The sequence below is a fragment of the Nelusetta ayraudi genome, unplaced genomic scaffold (genome assembly GCF_046127955.1).
Source record: "Nelusetta ayraudi isolate G7.1 ecotype Tasmania unplaced genomic scaffold, CSIRO-AGI_Nayr_v1 ptg000084l, whole genome shotgun sequence".
NCBI lineage: Eukaryota > Metazoa > Chordata > Actinopteri > Tetraodontiformes > Monacanthidae > Nelusetta > Nelusetta ayraudi.
In genome coordinates, this window is record NW_027466134.1 from 6,740,825 (window position 1) to 6,753,933 (window position 13,109).

Sequence of the window (13,109 nt, forward strand, 5' to 3'; positions counted from 1 at the left end):
TGTGGATTTGGGGAGATTTCAATCATAAAATAAATAACAACAATAATAATTAACATAATCCAATCTACCCATGCCTGTAAAAGGAAAAACAATCGCATTTTTAGAAAAAAAAAAAAAAAGGTTATCGTGTGTGAGCGCGCGCGCACGTCGCGCACAGCAGGGGGAGGGGAAGGAGGGAGGAGGGCGGTGCTATAGAGGAGTCAGAGCCTCGGAGGCAGCAACAGGTGATCCAGATGAAGCTTCCTCGACGTGCAGCCCAGAGCTTCTCCACCACAGGTGAGTGAAACCCTCGCCACCATAACCCCATCACGGATCCACAACGCCACCCCCTCCCTCTTTTTTAATTTAAAGTTCTTAAATATATTTTTTGCGCGACGAGATGCTCGCATTGTTTTTAAGATTTGTTTCAGGTTAGGACAGAAAAATCCCAAGTAGCGTAAACAGGATTGTTTTTTGCGGACAGCGTCCCTCAGTTTTTTTTGTTTTTTTTAATGAATTCTTAATGAGTAGCGTCTAATAAGTTTGTCAGTTAACTTTTTTTTTTCTTTTATCATATTGACGGCATGTGAGGCAAGTGTTCCAAAACTTCTTCTGCTTGTGTAAAAGACACAATCTGTGTGTCTCCTCTGGATTAAAATCAACCAGCACGGGAAAAAATGGGTCTTTGTTAAAAATAAATACATTAAATAATCCAGATTCATGCCCACAAGATGACATAGCATGGATTTAAATTGAATATGAAGTATATTTAATTTATAAGAAATGAACAGATTGACACAAATTTAACTCCTTGTGGTAAGGCGCAGAGGGCCCGGGCGGGCTTCGAACCCCAGACTCCCGGGTAATAGCCATGCGCGCTTAACCATTCGGCGAAAGGGATATCCCTTTGGCCAAGTAGCCGGGGCACATCATCAATTGGAGGCATAGTGACAGGACACTGTCACATCCTGAAAAGTAAAACTGAATGCCAATCTGCCACTTAGTAACCAAATGTAAATCAGTGGTCAGTGACCTATCATGGGCGCAGACCCTCAGTTTGGGAAACTGCTGTTACACCAAATAAATGCAGATTCACAGTAAAAAAAAAAAGTAAATGTATTATAAATTTTTGAATGGCGTGTTTGTGCACGTATATTTTTCCTTCAGTCATGGCTCCCAGAGAGAGAGGGACGGCTCCTTCGTCGCCGCCAAATGGTAGGTACCCCCTCCCTCCTGAATCAGTCCACCGGCTGATTTATGATTTTCGACCATCTTCTAACGCTTCCTCCTCCAATCCACCTGCCGCCTGCCCGTCAGACGATGACGTACCCACTAAGGGCGAGCAGTTCCCGCCGTACTACTCCACCGTGGACCTGGTGCACCAAGAGCCCGAGGAGGTAAATGATCCCTGGGATCTTCCCGAGCTCAAGGACACGGGCGTCAAGTGGTCAGGTGAGGCGGCTGGAACAAAAGCCCTTTTAACGGCGAGCGGGCCGGAGATCCGTACAGCAAAGCTGACAAAGAGTTTCTGAATCACTGTGTTTAACCCCACAGAGTTGGACACAAAGGGGAAGGTCATGCGTGTGCTGACCGCCATTGTGAAGTTCATTCTGCTCCTGCTCTTCCTCTACATCTTCATCTGCTCGCTGGATGTCCTCAGCTCCGCTTTCCAGCTGGTCGGAGGTGAGAAGGGAATTAAAAGAAAAAACAAAATCCAGAATGATGTCGGCTTTAATGTACTTAAGAATGCTGCTGCTTGTGTAATGTGGAGGAGCTAACGCCAGCGTGCGGTGTGTGTTTTGCGTGTGCTTCAGGCAAAGTCGCCGGCGACATCTTCCAGGAGAACGCCGTGCTGGCCAACCCGGTGGCCGGCCTGGTGATCGGCGTGCTGGTCACCGTGCTGGTGCAGAGCTCCAGCACCTCCTCCTCCATCGTGGTCAGCATGGTGTCGTCAGGATGTAAGTGGACGGCACAAGCACACACACACGCACACACACACACACACACACACACACACACACACACACACACACACACACACACACTCACATCATGCTGCTTAAACCCCTTCAGTGCTGGATGTGAAGTCGGCCGTGCCGATCATCATGGGCTCCAACATCGGGACCTCTGTCACCAACACCGTTGTGGCCATGATGCAGGCGGGAGATAGAAACGAGTTCCGCAGGTGCTTATTCGCCGCTCGACCAACAAAAAAAATCAACGAAAAAAGTCAACGAAATCTCTTCACGGTGGTCAGTTTCTAAATCTTGTTCTGCACTTCTCAGGGCGTTCGCTGGTGCCACCGTTCACGACTTCTTCAACTGGCTGTCTGTGCTGATCCTGCTGCCCCTGGAGGTGGCCACGGGCGTCCTGTACAAGCTCACCAAACTCCTCATCGACAACTTCAACATCCAGTCGGGCGAGGACGCCCCCGAACTGCTCAATGTCATCACCGACCCGCTCACAGACTCCATCATTCAGGTAGAGAGCCTGTCCCACAACATGGTAGCACGGTGGAAAAACCCCTCATCGCCTGTGAAACCTGGTGACGGTCGCACTTTTTTTGCTGCGCCAATTTGTTCAGAGTCAGAGTAATGACCCACAATCCTTTGATCTTCTGCCCGTCTCAGCTGGACAAGTCTGTCATTGACCGCATCGCCATTGGCGACCCCGAAGCCAGAAACTTGAGCATGGTCAAGAGATGGTGTGTCACAAACAGCACCACGGTAAGCAGACTGTTGTCGAAGGTTCACGCTTAAAAACACGTGACGGTGCTGCCCGGGTCAACTCTTTAATTACTGATATTGTTTTTACACGGCGACTGGTGCTGCCTCCAGGGTTAGATCACTTTGCTCAAGAGGACATGTTATGTTATTTCATCAACACTGACCCAACTTTTTGCATTTATTTCTGTTGTACTTCTATTCCATTTACTTAGTTGAACAAGTCTTTATCATTTATTTTTTTGTTTTACAGGTTTTGCAAAACAAGACAGTGGCGACCTGCGTCAACGCCACCTCGCCGTGCTACGCGGTCGACGGCCAGTTCTTGCAGGAGGTGAACAAGACGTGGACGGATAACATCGAAAAATGTAAGTGACAAATTCTGAAGACCCTCTGAGTGAAACATTAGACAACAGCAAAAGCCGGCTCCTCTTGGAAAACAACGGCCGCCTTTCAGCTTCAACATGGACCTTTCTCCCAAATCAATGGGGTCTATTCATGCTGCTCCTGCAGAGGCACCTGAGCACAACGAGGCCGTAAAAAATAGGTCCCTCCTTCACTTCAACCCGACTGCGTTTTTTAGGGAAATGCTTTGTGTCTGAGTGAGGTCAAGGGGTTTAAAGCAGCTTCTGATTAATGTGCAACCTTCTGGGTTTTTTATTTCCAAATTGCTGGGAAAGTGTTGAGGAGAGAAAACCAACAAACAAAATAAAAAGAGGACTACACCGTGCATTTTTTTTGTTTTTTGTTTGCTTTAAAGTGACTCATACATGCACAGCTGACTATTTTTAGCCCTAAAACACGGAAGCACTGACGCTCAATTACGCCTTTTACACATTGCAGGCAATCACATCTTTGCCAACGTTGACCTTCCGGACCTGGCGATTGGCCTCATCCTACTAGCTTGTTCGCTGCTCATCCTCTGCACCTGCCTCATCTTAATTGTCAAGCTGCTCAACTCCATGCTGAAGGGCCAGGTGGCCGTGGTCATCAAGAAGGTGCTCAACACAGGTACGAGGGTGGGGAAGAAAAACCAAACAGGAGAAAACTGTGTGTTTGCTGTACTTCGCCTGTTTGATAGTCGGCACATCTGCCTGGTGGTGTTGCCCGATGAGCAGAGCCGGCACAGTCAATCTACCCTGCTGCTCTCCGACCAGCCTCCAGGTTCTGCCAGTCCTGTTGTGTGGGCGAGAGGAAGCTCAGGCACAAATGCTACGGCGTTCCAAGTCACCAAGACATGATGGTTTCGTTTGCTCACCCACTTGTGTCCCATCTCAGACTTCCCCTTCCCCTTCGGCTGGGTCACGGGCTACATTGCCATCATGGTGGGAGCGGGTATGACCTTCATCGTCCAGAGCAGCTCCGTCTTCACCTCGGCCATAACGCCTCTCGTCGGTAAGCTGGCTGTTTCCAGAATTTTTTCTCTCATTTTCTTTTTCTTCTTTTTCCCCTTCAGGATTTATTCATAACGCCTCTGCCTTCTTTCATCAGGTATCGGAGTCATTAGCCTGGAGAGAGCCTACCCTCTGACGCTGGGGTCAAATATTGGGACAACAACCACCAGTATCCTGGCAGCCATGGCCAGCACGGGAGATCGGCTGGCCAACTCCTTGCAGGTAAGAAGATATGGCACAAAAAGATTTTCATCCAAGAATCCAGTTTCTCTAAGGTACACTGCCTCTGACCGTGAACATTCTGACAGCACTCAACTACACTGACCCTGTGATAAGACTCCTCAGTTTCTCCTTTGATAAGTTTGAGCATGTGAATGGTTGTGTGATTTAACCCCTCAAGTTCAATCGTTGATGCCGAGTTCTGAGCAGGGAGCTTCTGGTTAGGATTTTATAGTCATTCAAAGACAAAAAACAAAAAGAAGTACATTATCTTTAGTCTGATGATGTATCTCCCTTTTCCCATTTTGAAGTGTAGAGGAAATGGTAAAAAAATTAGAACCAGGACTCGGAGTCTTTATTCAGTATGCAGATTCTAAAAACAACCTTTTTTTCATTTCCCCTTATGTTCTCCTTCAGATTGCACTCTGCCATTTCTTCTTCAACATATTTGGCATCGCAATTTGGTACCCCATCCCTTTCATGAGGCTGCCCATCAGACTGGCCAGAGGGCTGGGGAACCGCACAGCCAAGTACCGCTGGTTTGCCATCCTTTACCTCATCCTTTGCTTCCTGGTGTTTCCCCTGACCGTATTTGGCCTGTCCATGGCCGGCTGGCAGGTCCTGGTGGGCGTAGCCGTGCCCCTCGTGGTGCTGCTCATTGTGGTCATCATCATCAATGTGATGCAGAGCCGCTGGCCGGACCGCCTGCCCAAGGTGTTGCGCTCTTGGGACTTCCTGCCACGCCCCTTGCACTCAATGGCACCGTGGGACGCCGTGGTGACCTCGTGCCTGACGGGCTGCAGCAAGCACTGCTGCTGCTGTTGCAAGTGCAAGAGTTGCAGTGCTGAGCAAATGGAGACAAAAGACATCACGATCTACGACAATCCGGCCATGTCCAAGGACGAGGAAAAGGATTTTAACTATGTAACACAATTCTAAAATTCCTGATGTAACCAACTCTGTGCAATTGAACTCTGTACTTGGAACACGTGTTCTCCACTCCTCAGGGTGTCGTATGATTCTGATTCTTTCTTTTTTGGAACAATGAACTGAACACGGTCCTCCATAATGCTGGGGAAGTGTTGGACATATATAAAATCTGTTTTCTTTGAATTTTTCTATTTAAAGTATAATTTCTGATACTCAGTCTCTGCTAGGATGTCATGCTGAGTGTTTTTTCCCCCGATTTTATCTTTATTTTTGTATGATACGAGTTAAGAGGCCTTTAGGATGATGTTCATCTTTGAACTTGGTTTTGCCAAAATGTCTAATGTAGCATTTGAAATGTGTTTTGTTTCTCAGTATTTAATATTGCATAATGTTTGTGAATAATAAAATTTGTATTTTTAAAGGATAGGTTGAAGTCCCCCTTTTTAAGCTCTATGCAGATAACTCTCACTTGATATTTAAAATGTCACCATGATTCTCACAGTTGCACCTCAGAAGTCTATAGTATAATCAATATTTCAAATGGTCTCTTTTATGTCGGTTGCTATGTTCTAGGTTGTTGCAGCTAAGGTTTGATCAAAGCACCATACAGATTTTAGATTAAACATAAGATTGTTAAGGCACCGAAAGGAAAATAACACTTTTATTTTACATTGACTAAGATACTATTTTCCCATTTAAATGTTAAAAATTTAATGTCCCATTTAAATCTTTGTAATCTGGAAAATAAGTTCACTTAAAAATTTAAAATGGTGTCCCATGACACAAGTCGCATACCTGAATCAATGTTCTTTTTAACTGCGGTTTAAAAGTGGCACCAATGTCTACTTGTACACGTGCTGGAAAACACAATGTATCGTTCCTCAGTGTGCTGTTGTTGAGGGGTACAGACGCTGGAATTGACACTTGATTGTTTTTTTTCTTGCCAGCTCATTAACAACATTTCAGGTTGTTTTTGTAGGTCTGGGTGCGGATTTGGGGAGATTTCAAGAATAAAATAAATAACAACAATAATAATTAACATAATCCAATTTACCCACGCCTGTAAAAGGAGAAACAATCGCATTTTTAGAAAAACAAAAAGCAAAAAAAAGCAACAGGTGATCCGACCCTCGCCACCATCACACCGTCACCAGGGGCGAAAATCCCTCTTCATTGTTGGGGGGAACAATAAACAAGAACCTAAAGCTCAATACAAGTTCTAAAACTAGAAGAAACACTTCAGTGAATAAGAATACAATATCAAACTACTCTTCAAACATCTGTTTTATTCAAGCAACCAGCAACAAGATGAAATCTGAAGACACAGATTAAACTTATAAAGTGCAACTGATTATAAAACACAACTTAAAAAAAGAAAACAAACTTTTATACATTTTAAATGTAAAGTGCAAATGAACTTGTCAAATGTCAAATATACACACCTGTATACATTTAAATTATAAAGTGCAACTAGAATGATAGATAAAATACAATCTTTTCTTCATTGGAACTGAAGAGCCATCCATGTCCACAAATGTATCCTTTGAGGTGGATCAACAACAACAATAACTATGGTAGACATGTGGGTATAATGTACCAGACCACTAAATAAAAGAACCAAATATGTTTTTTTCAATTTTCCTTTAATACATGAAAAACGTTTTGGCTTGAATGAACACTATGAACTAAATATACAATAATTTAGATACAAATTAAAGGAAAAAGTGGTGATTTTGATTTGTGGACGATAAGGAGTGTAAATTAACAGAATGTATTTAGAAACTGGATCTGTTCAAGTGAAAGTCATAAAACTCGAATAAATGATTTTCTACGCAAATGAATTCAGGAATCTGGACAATAAGGGAAGTTTACAGTGGCTCGCCGTAAACGTGCCCTAAGTCTTATGATGAATGAGAGGATGAGGGTGTCAGCATGTCACCTGTCCTCTCTGCTTGTCTTTTCAGAGCCTGTTGCATCAGACAAAGACGAGAGCAGCAAATGGAGTAAAAAACAACTTATTCTATCCTTGGCGCCGTGTGTGTGTGTGTGTGTGTGTGTGTTTGTGTGTTTTTTGATGGTTATTGAAGGGGGGGACATGTCCCCTGCGTCCCCCCCGGGACTTACGCCTTTGACCGTCACTGATCCACAACTCCGCTCCTTCCCTTGCGTCGCTCATCTTTATTTTATTTTAAACTAATTAATTCTTAGTCGGTAGCGTCAAATACGTTATGTTTTCTTTGCTTTTATAATATTAACGACATGTGAGGGCAAGTGTTCCAAAATTTGTTCTGCTTGAAGACACAATTTGGGTCTTCCCCTGGTTGCCATTTGCTCTCTTCACAACGGTCACTGAGTGGAACCAGAATTTGATTTGTTAGTAGGACTAGGTGTTACAATCCCTTGAGCTCTTCCACGCTGATGGGGGTGGGGGTGGGGGGCGGTGTTACTCCATTTGTCCAGGTGTTCAGGGTGACCTCAGTTGGGTGCAGGGGGCCGCGGGCGTCATGGGGGTCATCAGGTGGGCACCCCCCTTCATCGGTGTTTCGATGACTAGCCCCCGACACCTCCAGAGGGCTCATCGGCACGACCTGGCGTCCCAGGTGTGCCCCCCTCTGCACTGGATCCCCTGCTCCCTTTGCTGCTACTGCTGCTGCTTCGCGGCCCAGGTGCTGTCTCTCCTCTTCAGCCAGAGCCAGCAGCTGGATTGCTGTCGAATTTGAAAGCGATTTGATGGCATGCCGCAGAGCCTGACCTCGGATCCCTAGATCTCTCAGCAGTCTTGTTGTTGATTTTCCCACAAAGCCTCTGCACCCCACCTCGACTGGGTAAAACTTGGTCCTCTATCCATGCTGTTCCGCATCTGCCACCAGCTCTGAGTATTTGAGGTTCTTTTGCTCTAAGGTCTCCCCGACCGCATCCTCCCAAGGCACAGTCAGCTCCACTATGAAGGCCGAGCGAAGGGAGGAGGACCAGAGGCCTGAGGCTTGTTGCGACGATCTCGCGGGGAAGCAGAGGCGTTGGTCCAGGTCTGCTAGCATCCTCCAATCCCGTGCTCCACCTAGCAGCCCGGGATATGAGTTGGAGGCCTGATCTCTTGTTGGTTTTTTGCCGGCACCGACGAAAGTTATCGAGGGTGTAGATCTGGGAGGTGGAGCAGGTAGGACATTAATGGAGGTCCCTCCAAGCTGCTTGCCAGGCATCTTAAAACCTGGTTGTGCCGCCAGGTGTAGCGGCCCTGTGACAAGCTTGTTTTGCATCCGACCAGGATGTGTCTCAGGCTGGCGGGGGAAGAGCAGAGTGGGCACGTGGTGTCTTCCCCGTACTACTGGCTGAGGTTGGTAGGAGATGGGAGAACATCATACACGGATCGGATGAGAAAGCTGGTTCGATGTGCCTCCATTCCCCACAGCTCCTTTAGTGCACCTCTCTGCCTGCTCTTGTCGGCGCACCTCGTTGACCACCAACTGCCGCCGTTGTAGGGGCGTTGCTTTCTGCCATGATGGTCTTCTCTCCCCAGTTCCAAGGCCTTCTCTCCCCAGCTGGGTACTCCCAACAATGTCCCGGTGCTTAAGGGCAACCATTGCTTGCTGGGTCGCAGCAGCGGAAGACCACTTCCTTCCGGTCGACACGGTGGGGATGGATTGGGCAACCACTGGGTCTTGGGACTCTGCCAGTGTCATTTCCAACCTCACCTTGGAGCATTTGAACTCCTCGACAAGGCTGGACACTGGGAGTTCCAGGACTCCTTTCCCATATAGTGCTGTGTTGGTAATGCATCTAGGGAGGCCAAGCCATTTTTTGGCAAAGGAGCTAACCAGTCGTTCAAGCTTGTCGACCTTGGAAAGTGGGATGCCCACTTGATGTTGTCATGCAGTTTCCCCAGAAGCCGCTTGGTGCAGGCCTTTGTGGTGGTAAGGGTGGTGAGGTCGTCCATGTATGCCCTGATGGGAGGGAGCCTCAGGCCTGTTTTCATGAGTTCCCCCTCAACCACCCAGTGTGATGCACGAATGATCACCTCCATGGCCATGGTGAAGGCTAATGGGGAGACGGTGCATCCGGCCATAATTCCTTTTTATTTTTAGATTAAAATAAACCAGGAAGGAGAAAAAATGGGTTTTACGGGGTGGGAGTGCTGGCCCCACGCCCAATCCCCATCTAAGGGGGAATGTTTTGGAGTTGACTTGTTAGTCTCCTTCCCTCGGCTATTGTCTTCCAGGTAATAGATTACAGCCTCATACTCCATGAGACCAGACAGGCTTTGGGTTGTGTACAAGCTGTCCCGGCATGTCAAGCCCAACCAACTCCTGCTACTGTGTAGTGAAAGCTGGCAGCAGGCCAGCAAACCCTACCAGCAGCGCTAGACAGCAGAAGACTCTCATTTGATATTTAAAATGTCACAGTTGCACCTTAGAAGTCTATAGTATAATCAATATTTCAAATGTTTGTTTTTTTTATGTCATTTGGTATGTTCTAAGTTGTTGCAGCTAAGGTTTGATCAAAGCACCATACAGATTTTAGATTAAACATAACATTGTTAAGGCACCAAAAGGAAACTAAACAAACCATTTTATTTTGCATTGACTAAGCTACTATTTTCCCATTTAAATGTAATATCCCATTTAAATATGTATAATCTGGAAATTTTAAATTTTTAAATGGTGTCCTATGACACAAGTTGCATACTTGGATCATTTTTCTTTTTTTTTTAGCGCAGTTTAAAAGTGGCACCAATGTCTACCTGTACACATGCTGGAAAACACAATGTATGCTAATTATGCTAAGAACAGTAACAACAGACGCTTTTGCTGACTTGCCACTGGAATGTCATCACTTATCAATCAATATCCACCTTCTGAGGTAAATGGATTATTGCAACAGAGTCGCGCGAGCTCCTCTTCGTCTTCTGCCAAAGTTGTACAGTCCTGATGGGGACGTTGTTTCAGTAATGGCAGAGATATCGTTCATCTCTGTCAATCAAAAAGTGATTTTGAGACTATCATCTCAAAGGAAGGGAGGGGGAAAATACTTTGTGTTGCTTTAAGGAGCATTCCGTCAGAGCTGAGGGTCAGACTGTTTGTTCTCCTCTAATCTTGTCACGCCGCCCATGCTGCTCCTGCCGTTGCCCTTCCCATCTTTACAACGTGTGGGAACAACAGTAACCTCCACGTTCAGCACACTCAAGATCCAAAGGAGCCTCATCATCGGCTTCACTTCACTCGATGTCGACGCAGCTTATCAAAGCTTGCACACTTCTGTCATTGATTTCTCCTTCCCTTTCTCCCCCCCCCCCCCCCCCCTCCCCTCCCTGTCCATCAGTCAGGTTAAGCTTAAGGAAATCAAAGAACTGGGGATAGAAAGGGTCATTTTAGTCTGGTTGTAGTTGTGGTTATTGAGCTTTGTGCCTTGTGTGTGTGTCACACAGAAATCCAGCGGTGTAATCCCTCGCTGGAGAAGCCAAGATGAAACTTCCACCTCTTTTAATCATTGGGCACATGCACCACGGAAATCCGACTAATGACCAAGAATGTACTATGATCTCAGCGCCGTCGTTGTTTTGAAATTTCCTTTCATTTCTGCGCTGTCAAAAAGCCTGAGCCCGAGTTCAGGCAAAGTGTAAGTCATTTTTATCTCCACTCCGCCAATATTTTGTCATATTTCCACCTCCTGAGCGCAAACGCACATCCAGTAATTTCACAACTGCAAAAGACGGGAAAGCTGCAGGACGCGTGATGGACAGATACTTAAGAGCTGATAAAATGCAGTAATGTTTGAAACAGCAAGTGTAATATTGACCCTGGCAGGAGAGCAAACAGAGCGGGCGACCAGGATTATTTATTTTGACTTCTTCATTATTTGTATGGAGCAAAACCATTTCCTGGGTTTCAACATTTGCCTCAATTTCTTCATACATAAATCTTCTCTCTAAAAGAAAAAAAAAAATGCTATCAGCCTTTTGCAATATAATGGCTCAGCATTGTTCACAGAGATAACAGCAGAGCTGACAAGGATTAGGCTCCGTCCGGTTTTAAATTGTCCCTGGAGGAAATTATTTCACTGATACACAGTCCAACATTGGTCAAAGTTGTAAAAGTTGTAAAAACAAATTGGTTGTCCTGGAATTGACGCTTGATTGTTTTTTTTTTTGTTTTTTTTGCCAGCTCATTTACAACATTTCAGGTTGTTTTTGTAGGTCTGTGGAATTGGGGAGATTTCAATAATGAAATAAATAACAACATTAATAATTAACATAATCTAACTTACCCAAGCCTGTAAAGGGGGAAACAATCGCATTTTTAGAAAAGAAACCAAAAAATAGATTGAATATTAAATGTAAATTTAGACACATTTGGAAATTTGATTTTACACATTATACTACATTGTATTGCATCACGTAGTATTGCGTGAATATATCTAGTCATGTCGCCTAATATGTTGCATTACATTAAAATTGTGTTTTACAATTACATTGTATTACATTAGTTAGAACAGTAACTATGTTATTACGTATTGTTTTCGTAACCGGTCTGAAGTTCAGTCGAGTCAATTTTTGTTTTGTTGTATCGTTTTGTTGTCTTTTCCCATCACCATTTAAGTCTCCACCTATTACTCAATGCAATAAACAATGAAAGTTTAAATCTCCTCTGGGCAAATCAAAGGATCAAGTGATGCGACTGTGCGTGTGTGTATGTGTGTGTGTGTGCGTGCATGCGTGCGTGTTTATGGCGTAATAAAGCTGCAGATCAGCTAAACCTCCAACTCTCATTGTGTAATCTAAAAATGTTGCAGCTGAGATGAGATAACAAAATCCAACCTGCTCGGGGTTGCCATGGCGTCAAGTCAACCGACTTGATCCCTGGAGCCGCTGATCACTGTTTGTCGTTGCACACCAACATTTGTGTTCACACTTTAAACAAACAAGGAGCAACACGTCACCGTGGCTCTAAGCACAAATAAGATGAATAAAAAGATTCATTTCTGCACAAATTAACTTTAGTTTATCTTGCAAAATATTCCTCTCTGGAGCTCTGGGCCTGTGATCTTTGCCCTGTCCCACCCATCATGAGACCAAACATGCTCCACGTCATCAAAACATTCCAAGCTGAGCATGTAAAAATGCCTTTGATCAATTTATAAGGCCTGAGAGTAAAACACTCTGGTAGTAAAAGAAAAAAAAATACCAGTGTCTTACAGCTACGAAACGTAGCTCAATGGTCCAGATACCAAACCTTTGGGTGAACACAGCAGCTGAAGCATAAAAGTTGCCTCCTACTTTATCATTTTGTAGAACTAATTTAGTTTATATTTGGTCCAACTAAACCAGAGACTCAAAGTTTTTCAATGATCTACACAGCAAATTTGAACTTTTTTGTAAATAAAACACATAAAGATGTAGGAAGGAATTAATGTGTACATAGACTTTTTTTCAATATAAAAATGTACTATTAATATATAAAATACTAGGTATGAATAATACATGTATGTTGAAATGTTCAAGAAAAATGTTAAATTTGGTCAGTGCATAAGTTATTAGGAGCTTTATTTATTATAGAGAGTCAGAAAATGGTCCAGTAATTGAACAATTACTGAAGGGGCTTCACCTGATTTATTATTATTGCTGCTTTATTATCTTTTACTACTGCAGTGGCTGTGCTGTGTGTTTTTTCTTTCTTTCTATCTGCAGCCTTTGCACTCGCTTCATGTCTTGCCACGTTCATCGGTTTCATAACTGCCAATAATTAACAGCGATACTCTCTGTATACACACACACCATAAACCAAGTGCGTATACCTATGCAGAAACTTTCCACTTGATGTCTGATTAGAATGTGGCTCCCTGTTACATAAAATAAACTTCATCAGCCCAA

General features: G+C 44.5%; 2 protein-coding genes across 2 annotated transcripts in view; both read left to right on the plus strand.

The window, feature by feature from the left end:
• Positions 1–5,459, plus strand: part of LOC142900842 (sodium-dependent phosphate transport protein 2B-like) — a 37,148-nt gene extending 31,689 nt beyond the window's left edge. The window contains exon 15 of the transcript XR_012928937.1: positions 5,444–5,459. The gene's annotated coding sequence lies outside the window, so the exon portion shown is untranslated. The remainder of the gene's footprint in view (positions 1–5,443) is intronic.
• Positions 1,147–5,448, plus strand: LOC142900843 (sodium-dependent phosphate transport protein 2B-like). Its single transcript, XM_076045393.1, has 12 exons — positions 1,147–1,194; positions 1,297–1,431; positions 1,534–1,662; positions 1,794–1,937; positions 2,053–2,164; positions 2,265–2,460; positions 2,610–2,705; positions 2,956–3,070; positions 3,546–3,713; positions 3,981–4,097; positions 4,194–4,318; positions 4,733–5,448. The coding sequence occupies exons 1-12, from the start codon at positions 1,149–1,151 to the stop codon at positions 5,252–5,254; spliced, it is 1,905 nt and encodes a 634-aa protein (XP_075901508.1). The 5' UTR covers positions 1,147–1,148; the 3' UTR covers positions 5,255–5,448.
• Positions 5,460–13,109: the final 7,650 nt, after the last annotated feature.

Bases quoted from the DNA above. Each gene is read 5' to 3' on its own strand.
- LOC142900843 (XM_076045393.1), top strand. From the start codon at position 1,149: ATGGCTCCCAGAGAGAGAGGGACGGCTCCTTCGTCGCCGCCAAATG. The intron at 2,706-2,955 runs GTAAGCAGACTG...TTTGTTTTACAG, and splicing joins GTGTCACAAACAGCACCACG to GTTTTGCAAAACAAGACAGT. The intron at 3,714-3,980 runs GTACGAGGGTGG...GTCCCATCTCAG, and splicing joins CAAGAAGGTGCTCAACACAG to ACTTCCCCTTCCCCTTCGGC.